The 19766-nt window shown below is 43.5% G+C and overlaps 1 protein-coding gene across 1 annotated transcript in view; it reads left to right on the top strand.

The window, feature by feature from the left end:
• Window positions 1–19766, top strand: part of LOC146189518 (uncharacterized) — a 110458-nt gene that overhangs the window by 2372 nt on the left and 88320 nt on the right. Inside the window, exons 3-5 of the mRNA XM_084605291.1 lie at window positions 3801–3868; window positions 8829–8977; window positions 16715–16788. Of these exons, the coding sequence (XP_084461417.1) occupies window positions 3801–3868; window positions 8829–8977; window positions 16715–16788 (291 nt within the window). The remainder of the gene's footprint in view (window positions 1–3800; window positions 3869–8828; window positions 8978–16714; window positions 16789–19766) is intronic.

Below are 19766 nucleotides of genomic sequence, written 5' to 3'. Positions count from 1 at the left end.
TGGACTGCAATCGTACAGCTATTAACAATCATGTTTCTTATTTCAGTTTAGGAGTAAAAATCTGCTGTCTGTAATGGCAGCAATGTGCCAATAATCTAATAATTTTAGAATAGCCAGCAGTAGTTCAATAGTAAGGAACTCATTTGGCGACAGCTTATCGCCTAGACAAATCTTTTGTAAAACTAGCTCTGAATTTACCCAATGTATTTGGAGGAATGCATGAATCTATAAGCAAATGAGGCAAATTACCGTCGTGAGCATTTCTTCGCGAGTTGTTTTCATTAATATCTGCATAACATCAATCATGCTTCGCGACCAAACGTTGTTGCGGAAGCCTTGTCTTTGTTTCACTACTATTACTCTACCTGATCAAATTTCTACTCGACGCTACTGGTTACCTTGTCTAACCTAACCGTTTTCAGCGAAATATTACATTTTGACCCCTAGTAGTTTGAGCAGACGTGCACGGCCCTTCCCTTACGTCACAACAGACCAAAGTCAGTAAAAGCTTGCGGAAGTGACAGAAGAGAGCTTCGGGTTGGCGTACTGTTCCTGCATATGTCCAGGATGAGATTGCTGCGTCCCTATTGAAGCATTATCTTTCTAACTGTTAATGAATATGTACTTTTCTCATATACTTTTAGTTTGACGAAAACTGACTCAATTAGGGAAGCATCTCCCCTTTGGCGTTGAGTTCTTGTCTATATTGTATAGATTAAGATTGAAACCTGATGTTCAGCTCCTCATACGGTTTTACAGATGGCATACACACATCATGCCGTAATTGGTGAATAACAGATTGTCTATAAACGTTCATTACCAAAATTAATGGAAAAGGCCCTCAAATCATCGCGTGGGTACTCCATTATATTTAGAGATGTGCTTGCGTTGAGCTGGGCTGCAGTTGCTTAGCCCAGCACGCGAATAACATTTGCCGGTCCTGAAGGCTAAGCAAGGATTAAATTTCGGAAAAAAATTTCCAAAAAGGTCGAGTATATAAAGCAGACAGCAATTTTCGGCAGGCTCGAGATGCTATCTTCAATATTTGTTACAGCTGCCGATCTCGATTCCTCTAAAAGCTGAGGGTATTTTATAAACAGCATGGTTTATACTCAACATTTCAGCAGACCAGGTAGACTAGGTTGAGATTACGTTGGGATCATTACTTGGAAAAATATGCATTATAAGCTCAACCTCATAAGTCTACAATTGAAATTAGCCCCAACTATTAGTATACATAAAAGACAGAACCAATGAGAAAAATTCATAAAAATACAAATGAAAACAATATGCAAGCAGATGTAACAAATCCTGAGTAAAGATTATGGCACGGCAATGCGATAGTATCAAATTTTTCGATAAAAGTAACGAGAGGTCTTGGAAGGAAAATGGACCAATTACTGTGAGTCCCGTAGCTTCTGCATTCATACATGGCTCCTAATTACCTAATTCGTGGGAAAATTCGATGAAATAGACTTGAAGTTACACCCAATCAGCAATAACAGCAGATCACCTGCGAATGTCAAATAGAAAATGCCTGTTTTGGGCGCTTTGGACATCCCACGGCCATGCGTTGCAACAAATCCATTGATCAAAATCTCCAAAATTGTCATAGACGGTATTATTTGCTAGTATGAGCGTGTTGACAATTTTCACAGGTCAGTTCCGCTAGCACCAGCCACAAGTGGGAAAACCTAATTACCACTTATTCCGATTGTACATATCTATGCATATTCATTATATATTGTTGTAGGTAAAGAAGCGACAGTGATAATTATAAACCACGAGTATGTCAGGGCGACTGTTTGCTAGTGCTAGCCAGTTTATTCTTCCCGGCTCCAAGGGGTAGCTGAGTTAAACGCTTTTTTTCTATTTGGTTAGAGTTGATAAAATTCTACCTCGCACTTGAACAATGCGATCCAGTCCCTGGTCCTCAACGTAGGCCACTCCTAAGAAGAAAAGCTGACTACCACACAGTTCCACCGTAGGCCACCAAATCTAAAGGTGTATTTCGAAAAAGTGCACAAGCGCCTTTGTTACTGCTTAAAACCATGTCGTTGACAACTGGCATATTGCTATAAATGAGTGAGCGGCTGCAAATTGGATAATACCAATGAGCTCACGATCGTATCTTAGTTCTTGCCGATGTTCATAGCTTATGATTGCACCATAACGAGGAATACATTTCAAGTCAGGTTCTTTCAAAATGCATTTGTATTAATATTTCCCTCGAAATGCTGTTCATAAGTCACATAGCTAGAAGCTGTCTTTCTAGCGTCTGTTAGGCAAACGAGCCATGTAGCTCGAGGAGGCTGTTAAATCGAGGACGTTCGCCACCTTGGTTAATTATCAATCCCAGAGTCCTACAACATCAAAATCGTTTGAACGTCATTTCAGGGAACAGATCTTAATATTATGCACTAAATATTTTGAAGCCGTAGCCAACTGTAAGGTTTTCTGGTAATCTATGGTGTATTCTTGAAATAGCATTCGCTTTGTTATCATCCCTGCATGATGTGCCTCTTTTTACGAAGCTATTTTTATCGCCCAGAGGTGATCAGGTGTTCATGCGGCTGGAAAACGCGGCTATCTTAAGAGGAGAAAGTGAGGACCAGGTTCGGCGGTAATCCACTTTCGATAATTCACCAGCCTTTGCTCCCTGTAGCCCTTGCATCACTCAGGAGGACATATCGGCAGTTTTGATTTAAAGGCTTTGTGCGCCCCCTGAAAGCGAATCTTCGTCATACGCTAAAATGGGTTACATAAAAACCATCCTGATGTCTCCAGCGCGTCCAAGACATCGCGGCTGGCACTTTGGTTACTAAATAACCTGGACAGCATCAGATGGTTTTTGTGCGATCAAACTATATTTGAAGCTGACCGACAATAACATGGCGAAAAAGTGGGCACTCCTGGCCCTGCAGCAGCGCATGGGACAAAACCTTCCTTTTGTGAGCAACGGGTGCAATCTGCAAATCGTCATTGCACAGAAAACCATCACCTAAATTTCTATACATCTATACTGTATAGTATAGCTTGAGTAAAAAACAACGAAAATACGGATGTGTGAAGTATCCTGGCTTCGGCATAAGTAATAACGTAAATTGGGATGCTTACAACGATATATTTTGAGGAAATCTCTGATGAAGCCCAAAACACGTAAAACTGACAGCGTAGTAAGATTTAGGGCGTTGTCTGGAATATGCGGCTGTTCTATGGAACTCATTGAAAGCCAGAAACAATTACAGGTTAAAAGAAGCCGAAATGGCGCAGCCGTATTTTTTTTTTTGCCACAGATTCAAAAGTGCAGATAATGTATCAGACATTACAATTTTCGTTGCTTATAATCTCCCCAGCCAATATTCTCTGCCATCACTCGATAAACATTGAGCTTACGTACTCTGTGTTTAACGACATACCGTCAAAGGTCTGTTTAACCGGAAATCCTGTGTCGGCGGGCCCCATCGGCAGCATTCTGTCGGGGTTGGCATTGTGAGAGAAAGATAAAGAGCATTGCCGTGGAAGCAGCAGCCGGCATTTGTCATAGCTGGGAACTACCTGGACGTAGGGTTGCCTGACATTACGTTTGGCAGAAGCCGCCAAGTCGGGAGTCTCCTTTCACAGAGGAGAGCGATATTAAAACTGCCCTGCGGGACCCTTGCAATAATTGTATCCCGAGGCCACGAAGATCATTAATACGGATTAAAGGCGACAACTTAAGTGTTCGTTTAATTTTTTGTTTTTATTTTTGTTGACAGCCCCTATCCAATGGTATCCGCCATCTTTATCAACGTTTGCAGGTGTTCTGGCTGCCAACATTTTCGGTATTGATGACCGGCTGAGAAGCAACTACAGCAACATTGTAGATGTGAGTAGAATTTCTGACCTTTTCTTTACCACACCGCTAGAGGACTCTGTGGAATTTACTGTTTTATGAACCAAATGTGAGGATGCCGATTTGGGCGAGAATAGCTGTTTACTCACATTTCTGCTATGGCTTAAATTGTTGGGCGCTTTATATATTGAAAATGTAAAAGAGAAATTCGTATCACGAGGACAAAGCTTACCGCGAAAGCACCAGTCAATAAAGTCCCACTCAAAAACATTTTTCGGAGCACCTTGCACAGCTCAGGTCCGAAACGCGCACCCGGTTATTTCGAAAGCATTATTTTTTTTGGGGGGGAGAAAGGACTAGGGCAGCAGTGGGGACGACGCGAGGGCATAGCAATCATCTTTTGCTCTGTGCAATGGCCGAGGAATTCCCCGCGTCTGGGCCAACGCTGCACATGGGTGCCCGAAAACAGTCTCAAAGAAAGCCGTTGGATTCAGCCACATTTCTATCAGGACCAGTCCGGCCTTTCTGTGGACAATGTATTGTGACCTGCCGGCCGAACTTCGCAGCAGCAATGCAAAGCACAGGAAACATTGATAACTACCGCTGAATGTGACACATCCCTCAGATTGGTCACTTTGGCAGCTGCAGCTAAAGGGAGGACGCAACAATGAACTGCTGTTCTCTGCAGTGTCCGAGTGTTTCCCCGCGGCTGGCCCAACTGCCACTCCTTGATGCCCGGAGCAGCCTCAACGAAAGCCGTTGGGTTCAGCCTACATTCCGACCAGGACCAGTCAAGCCTTTCTACGGAAACTTTCTTGGGCTCTTGCACCCACATTTCGCGCCAACGATGCAAAGCCCAGGCAGTATTGATATCGGCAGCTGATTGTCACTCACACCCCGGCATCTTCACTTTAGCAGCGGCGAAGGCGCGAGGACACATCATTAAACTTGCGCTATTTGCAGGAGTGTATAATTCATCTGTCTTTGCTTCCGCTGCTTCCAGGTCGCTGTTGCAGATACATGATTTCATTCTCCTTCTGCTTGTAAAATATAAGTGAAATTCTTGAAATGCGACAAACCATATGATTCCGATGACACATCAGTTGTCTGCACTGAGTGGTTCTTAAGGTTTCATGTTGACGCGTATTCAGGAATTCAGAAACTGGTTTTTCGCACGAGGTGAGACGCTGCTCGTAAAAACTATAATGACTATTCTGTCGTTCATACAAGAAGTCGTGGCAAATGCCTGAAGAAGAAAATTGGGCGTGGCTTAAGTCACCTTGGCCAAGATATGCGTAGTGAAAGCGTGTGTGTCTGGCGCAGGGCTGCCTACTTCTCTCCAATCTAATCTCATCCCACCCAGTTCCGCGTAATCTAATCCAATCCAAAGCCATTCAGTCTAATAAATCCAGTCGAAGCAAGTAGAGTTCATTTCATTTAAAGACTATCCAACGAATCCTCTCCAAATCAATCCAACCTGTCCAATCCAAACCAGTCGAATTGAGTACAATCCAATCCAGTCCAATCTAATCTAGTCCAATGCAATCCCGTCTAACGCTTAGTACATATTCATCCAAAATTCGCCACTGACTAGCCTATCATCACCACTACTGTCATCCTTACGCTAGAGAAGGAGAATTAAGATACACAAATCACCATGTCTAGCTATATTGTTGTTGCATTAAAGATGATAGACCTTCTGGTTGCTTCTTGATGGCCAGACGGCGTGGCGAGCACGCGGCGTCCGCCAGCTGCTGCGGTTGCTAGGCAACGGCTGCGTTCCCCCCGCCACGCGAAACTCCTCGTTCCTGGCCAATGTAGCTTTTGGTTCAAAAAGTACCAGGATGAAAGAGTTGATGCTCCTAATTGTTCCTTAACAAAGAACCATTGGGCCTGAAATCCACCGTTGCTGATATCGAGGCATCGGAAGAAATGTGTCATCGAAATATAAACTATAAGCGCGTGTCTGCAAACAAGACCAAAAAATCTAGAGCTTGTAAAAGCGCCTCAATAGAGTGGAAGGGGGTCACCAGGCAGAGGTGCGTCAGCTAAAAGAGGACTTGAACGCTATAGAACAGCACAGCCGATCACTGAACCTAGAAATCCACGGAGTTTAAAGTTGTACCGGCGAGAACTTGCTATGAAAGTTGAATGAGTTAGCAGAAAAGATGACGCTACCGCGGTACCCAACATGAAGTAATGCCTTGCACAGACTGGCGGCTATGGATTTAAATTCAATACACACGTGCGATAAGTGGCTTAAAACAGGAACAAATTTCTAACAGATCAAAAGCACAGAATTTAACTGAATAAGAATCTGACAAAGCGGATGCGGCAGCTGTTGCAGGATGCAAAGTTGTTGGCTTAGGATCATGGATTTCGTTTAGCAAGGTACAGACATGGAATAATTTATGCTTTATTTCGGCATACTGTCAACCCCAACGGGGATTTTATAGAGGTTGGCGGAACACTGTGTCAGGTACAAAAGTACAATAATTGGTACAAGTAACGTTTACGGGAGGAAGAAATGCGGCGAACCGCCTATCTAATCAAAGACAAGCACGATCTCGACAAGATAGTGACCTAAGCCAACACTGTCTTGATGTGCGGTTATTAATCGCGAAGAAACTGTAATTTCTTCTGCCTCCTTCCTGAGCAATTGAAAGACGTTTTTGGTTCCAAATATCACGCATTTCTTAAATCTTTTCATGTCAATATGCGTAGACTAAAAAACTTTCTGAAATACAGGTATTGTTATCTTCATTTCACTTCAGCAGCGACGTTATTATGTTCACTAAAACTTGGCTGACTGATTATCATACGTTCATTTAGCCATGCAATAGCAGCTTTATAAACCGCAGCGTCGTCGTGGTGGCGGAATGCCGTTGAGCGTCCAGGAGGACCTAAAATGTGGCACTCTTGCACAATATTGTTTGGTCTGTGGTGTTTAACGCCCCAAAGCGACTCAGGCTATGAGAGACGCAGTAGTGGAGGACTTCTGAAAGTTCGTCCACCTGGGGTTCTTTAACGTGCACTGACATCGTGCCGCACACAGACGTCTTGCTTTTCGCCTCCATCGAAAAACGGCCGCAGTATTGTGTTTCCTAATATGACTATCAAATATTAATGGTAATGATTTGCGAAATGGTTCTCTCTGGGGTCTACCGACAACCAATTGGGAATATTCTGAATTTCATTATTTCTTTGACCAGTTTCTTGCCTTTTTAAAATATCAAAGAGTAAAGGTTATCGAGAGTTTACAAAAGTAAGTCTGGCAACTCTCAGCGGTGCGCTGAGTAAGCGCTGGTGGCCATATATTGATCGCTTCATCCTTCAGCTCCATGTCCGTCCATCAGTGCCCGCCGTTCTCTTCGCGCTTGTCACATTGTAACCTAATGTGCTGTGCTTGAACCGCCATTTCTATGTCAAGAGAAGACACCAGCTGGTCGAGGGACCTCTCCTCTATCCCTTGCGGTGCTTGTCAGCGACGCCTAGATGCGTATTTTGACAGCCGAGGCATGGCGGGGCCCACCGGACGGGCTGCTGAGTGCAGTTACAAACTGCTCTGCCAGTTGTTGATCCGCGTAGCGTCATCACTATCCAGATACAGGATCCAAAGTTTTATAACGTGGATAATTTTTTTCTGTTTGTGCCTTTGCTATTTACTTGGAAGCCTATGAGAGACAATCGCGAGTTTGTTTGCTTGCTTTGCGCATCACCGTCGGTTCGGAAAAGAAAGCGAAACTTATCAGTGGATGCCGGTTGGCTTTCCGGGTCGGTCTGACGCTCTGTGACTGCTCTTGCTAAACTCTGACGAACCGAAGTTGTCTTCTGTGTAATTGATTATTTGAAGTAATAGAAGAAGGTGTTCAAAAGTGTCAAACTGCTCAGAATGGAAAGTCAATTTTTGCTGATGCTGAGTAGTTGTGTATTCAAATGTAAAATAATAAATAAAATGAAAAATAAAGAAAATAAATAAACAATAGAAATGATTTAAAGAGAATAAACCTAAAAACAAAAATTTAAATCACGAAGAAAGAAAACCTCATGTTTGTGTGTGCGTGTGTGTGGGTGGGTGCGCGCGCTTGTATGTGCGCGTGCGCGTGTGTGTGCGTGTGCGCACACACACGCACACACACGCCCAAATACATTTCCTCACCAAGGGATCTTGAACGAAAAATTGTAGGGGTAGGAGATAGGCGTAGGAGATGGTAGGGGTAACAGATAGGACGAAAGCAGAGTGGGTGAGAGAAATAACTCCAGTAACTGACAGTTTATGCAAATCAAGCAGAAGGAATGGGTATGGGCAGGACATGTAGTGCGAAGAGAGGATAACGGATGGAAGGTAACAAACTGGATTCCAAGAGTTGACAAGCGTAGCAAGGGGCGGCATAAAGTTAGGAAGGCGGATGAGGTTAAGTTCACAGGAGTCAATTGGATGCAGCTAGCCCAGGACCTGGTTAATGGGTGAAATATTAGAGAGGCCTTCGCCCTGCAGTGGGTATTGTCAGGCTGAGGATGATGATTATTTCAACAAAATGTGACTCATCTCGTGCTGAGTGGTGTGGCGGCAGCTTCAAACCGAGGCCATACATTAAAATGTCATATATGAAGGCTCTACGAGTAGTGCCTGAGACCGAACGCGCACGCCGCTTAATATAAACATGTGATGCTTTGCTGATGCTACAAGTCTTCTCACGATCGCTTATAACGCGAATGGCCTGAAGTGCTTGCTGGTGTGTTTGAAGCACTTTGAGAGTAAATATTGTTGTTCGCTGAACTTAACTAGAGATAAAGCGGTAGTGTGTCGCCTAAAATAAAATCAGATAAGGTCCTCTAATAACAATGTCGACAATTTTATCATTCTTGTAGTAGTGGCAGGTGTGTTGTCCATCTGCGTCCGTCCATACACCTGTTCTTATTTTGCGTGAAAATTCGAATTCCTCAATATTTTTCAGGATTTCTCAAAAAGTACCATTTGTGTTTCGTCTAGGTACTTAAGAACTCCTACGCACTCTCCGTAATGTCAGCTGCTTTGTACCCTCCAATAGAAATGCCAATAGACTGCTCAGAGTCCTTAAAACCATCTTCAAATAAATTTTTGATTTACCGTACACTGCAAAAGAACGCAGCACGACAAAGGTAAGCACTTTTCCACTCAGAAATGCCTCGTTTGTCATTTTTCAATGAAGCAAGTCCAAGTAGACTATTTCGATTCGGTTCTTTTGTACTGAATTTGCAAGCAATCAAAATATTCTACCCCAAGTTTACTACTAGCGTCTCTAACTAGTTTATTTAGATCGCAAGGCTTTTTCTGCAGGAGCGGAAACTACGCAATGCTATAAATTGCCGAACTACAGGGGCGAGAAATCAGGTGTATTGATTAACTATACGGACTCAGTCTTCAAACGCAGCAATATTGTAAAATGCAAAAACAAAATAAACAAAAAATTACAATGCCTCTGAAAAGTTCTTTATCTAGCAATATAAGACACGTCTTTCTAGAAATGAAGATTATCGGCAACTCTGCTTATAAATCCCAACTCACTCTACAATCTGGAAAGAATATGAGCACTCCGCTGCTGAGTAATTGTTGAAACTAAATGCCCTGAAAATAACTTGCTTGCTTGGGCATCGCTCAATATATAATACCAGTGCTGAGAGATTGTAATGATTGTAGCGCGCATCAATCGCGGCCTCCAGGGATCCTTCTGGCTCGGCGCTATTTTTTCAGTTTTCTTTCCTTAAAGCCTCATATTTCGTGCGCTGAAGATTGAATAGTAACTTTCAGTGCTGGGCACTCGGCCGCGAACTTCTTTCTGAACATTTCGAGGCTTGCCAAGTTCGCTGATGTGCCAATCCTTTGCCATTTCTTCAGGAGACGCAGACGCTATGCTGCTCTGTTTATGTGGAAGCTTCACTTCAGGTTTCTGCAGATGGATGACATGGTTGATAATTATTAACTGCAAATGTGAAGAAGAAGTAGAGCCCTTTTTGCTGGACGCTGATGAAGAGGAAGCAGTCTGTGGGATTATGATTGCGCAGATCATCGTGCTTTCTGCTGACCTCGACGCCGTCCTCGACGTATAGAATAAACCTTCTCTTACACTTGGTGGAGGTGCGGCCTGATACCCTTGCCTGACGCTGGAGCTTCGCACCTGTACGCTACCGGTAATTCACATGACCGAAGACGAACACCCACCAACCGCCCCGATGACCCCACCGGGCGTCTGCTCTGGCCCCTTACGCCAGCGAGACCCTGCGCTCTTCAGTAGGACAGACGACACCGACTGTGACGACTGGCTTGCTTCCTACGAGCGAGTGAGTTCATACAATAAGTGGGACGATGCAAACAAAGTTAACGAACGTTATCTTTTATTTGACCGGAGTCGCCAACCTGTGGTTCGTAACCACGAAGCCGAAATCACGAATTGGGACTCATTTAAAGCCAACCTTACCACCGTGTTTGGTCGTCCTACTGTACGCAAGCTCCGCGCCGAACAGCGCTTGCACGATCGAACGCAGTGACTCGGCGAGGCGTTTACCAGCTACATTGAAGATGTACTCCACCTATGCAGTCGCATAAACGCCCATATGCCCGAGGCACAAAAGATCAAGCAGATCCTGAACGGCATCGAATATCACACCTTTCTCATGTTAACATCCCGGGATTTGACAACTCTTGCACAAGTTGTCAACCTTTGTCAAAGCTACGATGAGTTGCGTAAGCAGCGACTCCTCCCTCGACAGCCTTCCGCGCCTGTGGAATCACTTTCTGGCCTCTCCGCTACGTCTGAGACCTCATCGCTGCTGCAGCAGCTCAAAGATTTCATCCAAGAGGAAGTTGCTCGCCAGATATCACTATTGCTCACAAACTGCGAGCTTTCTCGCAATTTGGCGCCCCTTCGACAGGTCAACGCCGACCGCGTGGCGGACGCCCTTCCCCCTGTCCATCCGCCAGCGCCCATTCTTCAGCCTGCACAAGCCATTGAGAACCTCGCATACGCCGACGTCGCTCCACTTGTCGCTCCACCAATGACATGCGCCCCCACTACTGTCGCACCACTGACGTACGCGGCGGTCGCTGCCTGATCACGGCCACCTAGCTACCCTGCGGTGTACGCTACGCCTCCGGCGCCTGTACCAAAATTTCTTCAGGCGCCACAGCCTTTCGTTCCGCCTCGTCCGCAGCGACGCAATCCATGACGAACAAGTGATAACCGTCCCATTTGTTATTCTTCTGGATGCGCTGGCCAAATTGCCCGTTACTGCAAAAATCGCACTCCCGATGATTTTCTATCGCGCCGAACATCAGCTTGCTGGCAGCCAACCCGGGATCAGTACGCAGCCGCCGATTCATCTGCAGGTTCCGTTGCGAATGACCGTACTACCTTTTCTTCTCGCCGCTCAATCTCGCCGCGTCGCCGCTCCCTATCTCCTCTGCGCCGGCGTCCCAATATTCCGCAAGAGGAAAACTGAATGCCGCAGTTCCTGAGGCGAAAACTGCGCAACGAGCGAACTGTAAAAGGCCTCACGTATCTTCTGCAAATCTGCTTGAAGTTTCTGTTGAGGGGGTTATAGTACTGGCTCTGGTCGACACCGGCGCTGCTGTTTCTGTCATGGCTGTAAGTCATTGCCGTTCATTGCGCAAAGTGACGACACCTATTTCAGGATTCTCAAAATGCACGGCAAGTGCCCAGCCTGTAGAGCCTATAGCGGTGTGCACCGCTAGAGTCATCATTCAAGAAGTTTTGTACGCAATAGAGTTCGTAGTTTTTCCTTCCTGCTCTCATGATCTTATCTTGGGTTGGGATTTTCTGTCGCATCATAATGCGGTGATCAACTGTGCACGTGCCTAAATGGAGTTTTTTGCGCTAGACGAACCGTTGCCGGACGTTCCTTTTCCCAAAGTCCTTGTTGCCGAAGATACTGATCTCTCTGCGTGTTCTTTCGTTCTTGTGCCCACCGCTTGTGCTTTTTCCCGCCGTACTGATGTACTTTTCATCCCATCGCCTATCTTTCTAAGCCGCAAAAATCTTCTCCTGCCGTACGCCGTACTTTCTGTGTCAGCTGGCCTCGCCGCGCTCTGGATTTGTAATCCGTTCTCATTTCGCGTATCCCTGCGTCGCGGTGAATGCCTCGGCACCAACCAGCTCATTGATTCTATTTTCCCTGGTGGCGCAACACCCGATTCACACCCCGCTGACTTGGCTGCACTTACACCACCTGTTCATGCGCTGGACCAGTCTTCTGCCGACGTTTTCCTCCGCTCCATCGATGCCAGTCTTCCTGAACATCAACGCCCTGAACTTCTCGCGCTGCTTCATCAGTTCCGTTTTTCATTGGACTCTCACCAGCCTGCTTTGAGCCGCACATCAACTGTTGCCCACCACTATGACACCGGTTCCCATGCTCCTCTGCGATGATCAAACCAGCACGATGTTGTTGTTGTTGTTGTTGTCCAAATAACCTATGGCACATACCCACACAGGGGGATCGGCCAAGAATTGGGTAGATGATCTGCGCGATCACAATTCCACAGACTGCTTCCTCTTCATCAGCGTCCAGGAAAAAGGGCTCATCTTCTTCTTCACAATGCCCCCCCCCCCCCCTCCAGAGAAAAAGGAGCCATCCTGGCAACGATAACATAACTAAAATTGATTCAGCAATTGTGTAATGGTGCCTTTTTGTGTGTAAAAAATTGCTTGACATCTTCCTTTTTACTTGCTTCCACTGTATACCTGATTTTACTCCAACTCTCTACCTCAGCCTACTCTTGTAATAGCTCTAATTGAAATGAGAGTATCTTAAAATAAAATAGATATAAAATTATTTAAACACCAACTAGCCAGCACTCTTACACTACGAAAATAATTGCATTCGCAGCACTGCATAGAGAAATTAACATTTATTGTGGATAACTTACGCATAGAAAATAATACATTTCTCTGAATGGATATTACATAATGCAAAAACTAATAAATTCATTTATTATTTTGCCAAGATTATCTTTTTATTTAACTTCACCATGAAATTTTGGCGTGTAAATATAAAGGCGGGAAATGTACGGCGTGTGCCTGATGCTCATTTCGCGGAACTAGCCTGACTCGCAAATGTCAATGTGTGATCTGCAACCAGGCTCTTCGGAAATTTATTAAGAAAGAAAATATGATGCGAAACAAATGCAAGAATCTTGGGGCTTGATACGAGTATAACCTAGGCAGTCACAAGAAGCTATCTTAAATGATTGTAAGACATTTCCAGAATATTGTAGTGTGGTGAATCTATTATATCGATGCCAATGCTGCTGAAATTATTCAAAGTAAATATTTTTGCGTCGATTTTGTCCACGATAGGAGGGTAAAATCAAGGAGAGCTGAGTGTAATAGTAGCCAGTAGCGATAAAACTAAGAAAACGTCGATTAGACGATCATTGCTTGATTTCTGGACTTTGTCAGCAGTCTTTTTCAAGCATTTATTGCGAAAAGAAGATTTTGATGTGATGTACTGAACGAGATATTTATTTCTTAAGATATTTTTAGCTGAAGGCCGAATAAATAAATAAATAAATATTGAAAACATGCATAACCTAAATGGTCCGAAATTCGAATATCTGAGGAAAAGGCACTACAGCTTCGCTGCCATAAACTAATCAATGCCGATGTCACGCACTTTTGTAGGACGCTCCAAAGCTTGCTGCTTTGCTTAGTTCATATCTAGAAGCATATAATCGTGTGTGTCAGATTGCTAATCACAGCATGTGTCTCTCCTGTACTCTAATATCCTCTATCTGCAAGCACAATATAAAGATGACAGAGGGCCGCATAAACAACTATGGCTTTTCGTCCTCTTCAGCTTCCAGTAGTCACGCGCCGTTAAATGTTCGACCGAGTTTCACCACTCTATCAACTTGTGCCATAGGACACCATATCCAGTCCTCCTAACTTCCCCTGAATTCTTCTGCAATAGTAGCATTAGGTGAAATACCAGAGTTGCTAAAAGCAGAGCTTGCGGAATAAGTAAGTAAACGCTCCAACGCAACTGCAAAATGTGGACTTCACTGCGCCGTTTCTTGAAGGGAAAACATTAGAAGTGCTCATTCAGCTCCAAGTGCATCGTTTAGAATAAAAGCATATAAAAGCTCATGATATGATTGTCATATTCACTCACAAGTTTTCTTGAAGTACCCTGCAGCATTCTCCTTTTTAAAGGTCACCTGAAGTTTAAAAAGAAAACGTATATTGCTAGTGTATTAATCTCGTTTCAAAACGAATCTAGCGTTTTGTAGGATTTCCAAAGCGATTCTTTATCTCAGTCGTTTTTTAAATATTGTTATTTATTGCCTGAGGGCATAAAGAGAGCAAGAAAAAAAAGCGGGTGCCTTTTAAATACGTAGAAACGACTGCTCGATGTAACGATGGCGAGCAGGAAAGCAGAAAGTGGGATGGGGTTCGCTCGTCGAAGCGTTCTCGTGCGTACGGGCATTGTACTATGATGGAAAGAGTCGGTCCCGCGCTGCTGCGCGGGGCTTCAGCGCCGGGCTGCTTAGGAAGTGTTTTCAGAGTGGAATACCGGACACCGTGGGCGGGAATGTATGTGCCGAAAATGAGGTCATATATGAGTGGTAACAGGGGTGAGGGTAACCCCGACCCACATACTCCGAAGCGGTAACTCCTGTCTACGATTAATACCGCGACGAGGACTACCGCACAAGAAGGCATGAAAGCACTTGCTCTGCGCCACATGTATTCCATCCCGGTTAGGAGGAGAGTAGCATGATTCATGCTAAGCAACCGAGTCATTGATGAGTGAAGTTTCGGCTTCAGGATTCGTCGCCAAGGGACGAAGCCGCCCAGAAGAGGTTCGTCGATGAATATAAGTCAGATAATTGTAGTTTATCTGGACAGCGATGAGAACATGATAGTGAAGAAGCAGAAGCGCGTAGAGGCGCACGGTGAGTGCAATGGATTTTCCTAAGGCTACGAGCTTCACGCCGCTGTATAACCAGCTTATCCAGTGTATTGAGCTGAGCATTTACTTGAAGTGTCATGGGCGGTTAGATCCTTGCATCCCTACCAAAGCTACGATAAGTGAAGCGGTGACGGTCTGGCACTGTCGAATGTAGTTTCTGTATTAAGTGTCCGTAAATCATTGGAATCCCATGCTTTATACACACATTCGCGAAACGCTATTTCTAATCGAACATAAACGTAATCTCGATTTACACATACCATTTTCCGGTTTTAGTGTTCACGGCTCTTCTTATGCAGGAATTATATTGTCACGGCGCGATTTGTAGTAGGCCGTCACGCTTCGCTGTCAACTCGTCGTTTCTAATGGGTTTTCGGTTTGTGCACTGGTCATAAATGGTGTATCCAACCTTCATTTACATTCCTATCAGCAGTAAATTATACATATTTCTTTCCGGGCTCAGGCTTGAAGCAATTCCATAGGCTGAAAAATGGTTGAAGTTATGAATCCCAGATGGCACAACTAGGCTAAAGTTGCTACGGGTGCTTATTTAGCAGATGATCAACTGAATTCGCGTACGTGACAAACAGCGTAATGTGGCTCACAAGACTTTTCGTAATCTCATTACTGTTTTTGTGAGTTTTCGTACGTGTACGAGACATATTTATACCATTTTAATACACCTGCATACCCAGGGAGCAATCGATATGCAGACAATGCGGCGTGGAATGCGCTTCATAATTCATTGTGACTGGCTTAACTGGACTCCTAGCTTATACAATGCTGCAAGAAATGGGTGAGCTATTTTAAGGTACTAGAAGGTTGTTTGTAAAGCTTGCAAACAAGCATTTGTTATAACTAGGCTGTTCTTTTAATAAATATTTCGCTGTAACCTGTATTCAGATGTTAGTGTTTCGAAATTCATAGGAGATAGGGTGTGGTAATTGCTCACGTAATTTCTTCTGGATGTTCTTTTGGCAGGAACAGCTTGAAAACCTAATTTTCGGACAGGTGAAAGCGGAAGCCTTTATTTTGTGCTGGAATATTCTACTCCGGTGAACCAAAGAGACACCGCGGTAGCAATTTTCTGACATTTTCATTTTTATCGCGTATGCATCTAACCAAACACTCATATTTTTAAAACATTGTGCTCCAATTGCAAAGATCACATTTTCACCATCTGGTTATTGAAGCATTCTACAACGCAAAAGCGGAGAACAAGCATATATCAATCAGAAAACGCATGGCGAAGTCGAGACAGCAGGTTTTTATTCTATATTTAAAGATTAGTTGCTCGTGCTCGTTTGGCTGAACATCAAATGTGAATTAATGATGTCAAGTGCCTCATACGTAATCAGCATTCTAGTGGAGCAAACATATGAATAAGCAGCGTGCTTATATTTTTCGCCTTCGTCAGTGTCATTAGTACTTTTGGGGGGATCGGAAAACAAAAAAATTCTTTTCAACCTCTAAAATTAACATCATTCTCAGCAGAAATAGATAGGGTGCTGTAAGAGGTCAATGAAGGATATAACAGTAATTGCAAAAAGGAAAGGAATGTCTCCAAATGGGAAGTTTGAGTTTGTTTCTTGTCATTCTTTTCATTTAAAGTGTTGTACTTCTCCTAGAATTTAGGTTTTGTTCAGGTCACTGAATCGCATTCCACTAAAATGTAGAATATTATGCTACAGATACTCACTATGAATAATGAAAGAGCTAATGCCATTTGTGAGCTTTAAATGCGAGTTTTGTGGTTGGCGGGAAAAATAAATCAAGCTCCTATTACAAGCGTTCTAATTAACTCTGACTTTATTTAACGAGGAATACTTTGGAGTACACCATTGTCACCATAACTGATGGATGGTGACAAAAGTGTTCGCCTATACCTAATGGTTTTATTCTTTACAGGTCAAGTGAAGTGGCAGTTTATGTTGCCGATAGTAGAAGCGGATTCCCCTGGGTATTAATCGTTCATTATCCAGGTGAGCGCTTTTTGAGGACTGAAATCATTTCACCTAGTCCAAAATAGCAACGAAGCAACCTAAGTGCACTCACGTCATTATTACTGTTTCAAGCAACAGCGAAGAAACCTACAGCTGTATTCCACTGTATTGAGTAGCAGTTTTGAGTTATTCGAAAAGCTCGCAGATTCCTCACTTAGTGGTTCTGTGAGTGAGATATGCGTTACATGATATAGACGTGAAATAAATATAGCATGCTTTTTTAAACAATGGTTAGAAAAAATTTCGAAGAGGAGCACCTGATCTTTTTCTAGGGAAGAGCCATTTAAATGTTTAACTTTGTTTCAAAGACAGAATGTAACATTAGGCGAAACAATTCAAACTGCAATATCTATATTCCTACAGTACTACAAGTGACGCTAAATAAAATAAAACGCATAGAAGCAAGCTATTTTGTCTATCGGTGCCTTAACCACCTTTAAACGTGGCAGGTTCTTAATATGACAGTCGAATCGGCGATTCAATTGTTTCAACTCACAGTGTCGGGCAGTTGTAAACGATCTAATAATTAGGAAAAACATTAGCGCAAAACATTTGTAGTTATTAAGCTAATGCGCACTGCAGAATGGCTGCGCAAAAGGCAGCGTGTTTTAGTGGACTCATGTAAATATGAAATTTGATTTGATTTGATTTATTTATTTCTGTCTCCAAAAAAGTTAATTGCATTGCTATCCCTCTATATCATAACTATTACTATAAATATTCCAATGTAGCAGCCTAAAACTATACGTTTACGTGGTGCTACAAATGCATAAAACTTTCTTGATAATTCTAAAAACATTTCAACCTTCGCAGAAAAGCTAAATTTTTTATGGAGTTTATCACCAGTTGTTACTTATCAAGCCGTTATGAAGTTGTGATATATGCGGAGAAGGTTATTAGTGGCAATGCTATCTAGTTTATCTGCAAGAAGACATATTTTTCAAGCTTTCGAAAGGTTAGGTTTAAGCAAACTGATTGCATTGATAGTACGTTTCTGATTTATTACATAAACTCCTGAAAACTGTTCACCGAGGTGGCGCATGTTGGTAGCGCTTTATGCATGTAGGAAAGACTAAAGAGCTAGACAGGGGACAGACAGACAGCTAGACAGACAGCAAAATATCAAAGCAACGTTAGATAAAAATATTCATTGCTTAACTTTGGCGGTTTCTTAATAAATGCCGATGTACAACAGAAAATTGCAAATATAAGATATGCGTGCGGTTGTTGTCTCAAACGTGCAGATGCCAGCAGAAAACGCCGCTTTGGTTTTAGATGTTGCGAACATTCATAACTTGGTGGTCATCAGTAGGTTAAATGGAGTGAAATATGTATAACATACTTCGTTAGATCCCTATGAATAGTTCTAGTTGCGGTATTTGAATGTAAAATGACATCGTCTGCTTAAATATAAACAGATATTTTGGCTCCTAAAAGATAGTAAAATATGTTGCGCATGATTAGTGTTTGATTTATTGTTGGAGAATTGCACACATATGTAAAAATGTCTTAATTAAAGAGAAGTGCGTGCAAATGGCTGAGGAATGCATAAACTAGATTTCCCTGTAGTGATATCTGCGGTAAAGGTTTCATATGTGTTCATTTATTAAACCAGTAAGCATAAATATTATATATTCATAGATTTATTAGGCGTTGCAATTTTAGACTTTCAATGCTCTGCAAAAATTTAATGATGCTCAGTAACTGATTGTCCTTTTGACAACGAAGAGGGGCAGCCTTAGACAGCACTAAGAATCTGTTCTGAGGTATAGAGGGAGCAAGCATCTTGACCAAGGGGCATCCCGTCGGTATTGTGAGGACTCTCCAGCTGCTTACGCGCGTTCTTTATAGCAAAGAAGCATACTATACCTCCGCCAAGATTCCTAACGCTCCATTGGCCGTCTTTTTATGTTGTACACTGCAAATGCTATGGAGTGAGTCCTGCTGCTAAAATAAGCACGAAGGTTACGCCTGGGGCCTCCAGTGACGGCCAGTGAGAGAAAGCTTGTTCGGCGATGCTTGCCGTAACGGTATTACCGGCTGCCTTATGATGAGTGGCCGAACCCCAAAACTCCCGCTCTCGTTTCATCACTAATCGCGGCGGCACTCACTTCTCATTTTAACGCAACAAAACCGTCAGCGCCTCTCTAGTGTAATCTTTGGCCTCTATCTGTGGTGGACGAACCGCCTGTCTACTATAATCTTTGGCCTCTAAACGTGCTTGAAGAAGCACCAATTACTCATGTACACCTGTAGTCAGGGCCACTCGCGTTGCCCTCAATTCCCCGTGGATCTTAAAAGCATTCTTTGTGAGAAACGGCACCCGGTTTCTGTTCGAGCAGCAGCAGCTCACAAGCAAGATTTCCTGTCTTGCAATAGACCATCTAGTTTCTACCTACTGCTACGCGAATTACACAGAGCATCTAACGTTTCTTGTAACCAAAACCATCACAAATGTACCAGAAAGGTTTTATCTCGCAAGATGCATATCTCAGAAAAAGGTTTTCGGGGCTTTGCTGCCAGCAAAAGTCCAACAATTTTCAACAGTCTTGTTCTTCATCTTCGCTCACTGCCTCGACAGGCGAACTAAACAAGTAGACATCACTGCTCTGCTGGAGTCTGGACTTACACACAGTGGTCCTTTAAAACACCTGTTGCCATAATCTCTAGCATGCTGAGGGTCCTGAGGGGACTCGCAAATTCGTTAACCAGCAGAGATAGGGGTGGCCACTGACGACTTAAAATTGCTGGAAAACAGACACGGTACAAATTTGTCCCTTAACAGTCGCAAAACGTTCTATTTTTGTACCGGAATATTTGTATTTAGCCCTGGGCAATGTACGCCTGACGTACAATTGGCTTGACAGGGGCCGTTCTGCCATCGCACGATTACACTGCAGAGGCCCACATTACTTGTATCTCGGCATGATAAGCGAAATGGCAAGCACAGGTGGTTT

This window comes from Amblyomma maculatum, chromosome 5 (genome assembly GCF_055883805.1).
Source record: "Amblyomma maculatum isolate TAMU_Amacu chromosome 5, ASM5588380v1, whole genome shotgun sequence".
NCBI classification, from domain to species: Eukaryota; Metazoa; Arthropoda; class Arachnida; order Ixodida; family Ixodidae; genus Amblyomma; species Amblyomma maculatum.
The sequence above is the reverse complement of the archived record's forward strand: the minus strand, read 5'-3'. Positions and strand labels throughout refer to the sequence as shown.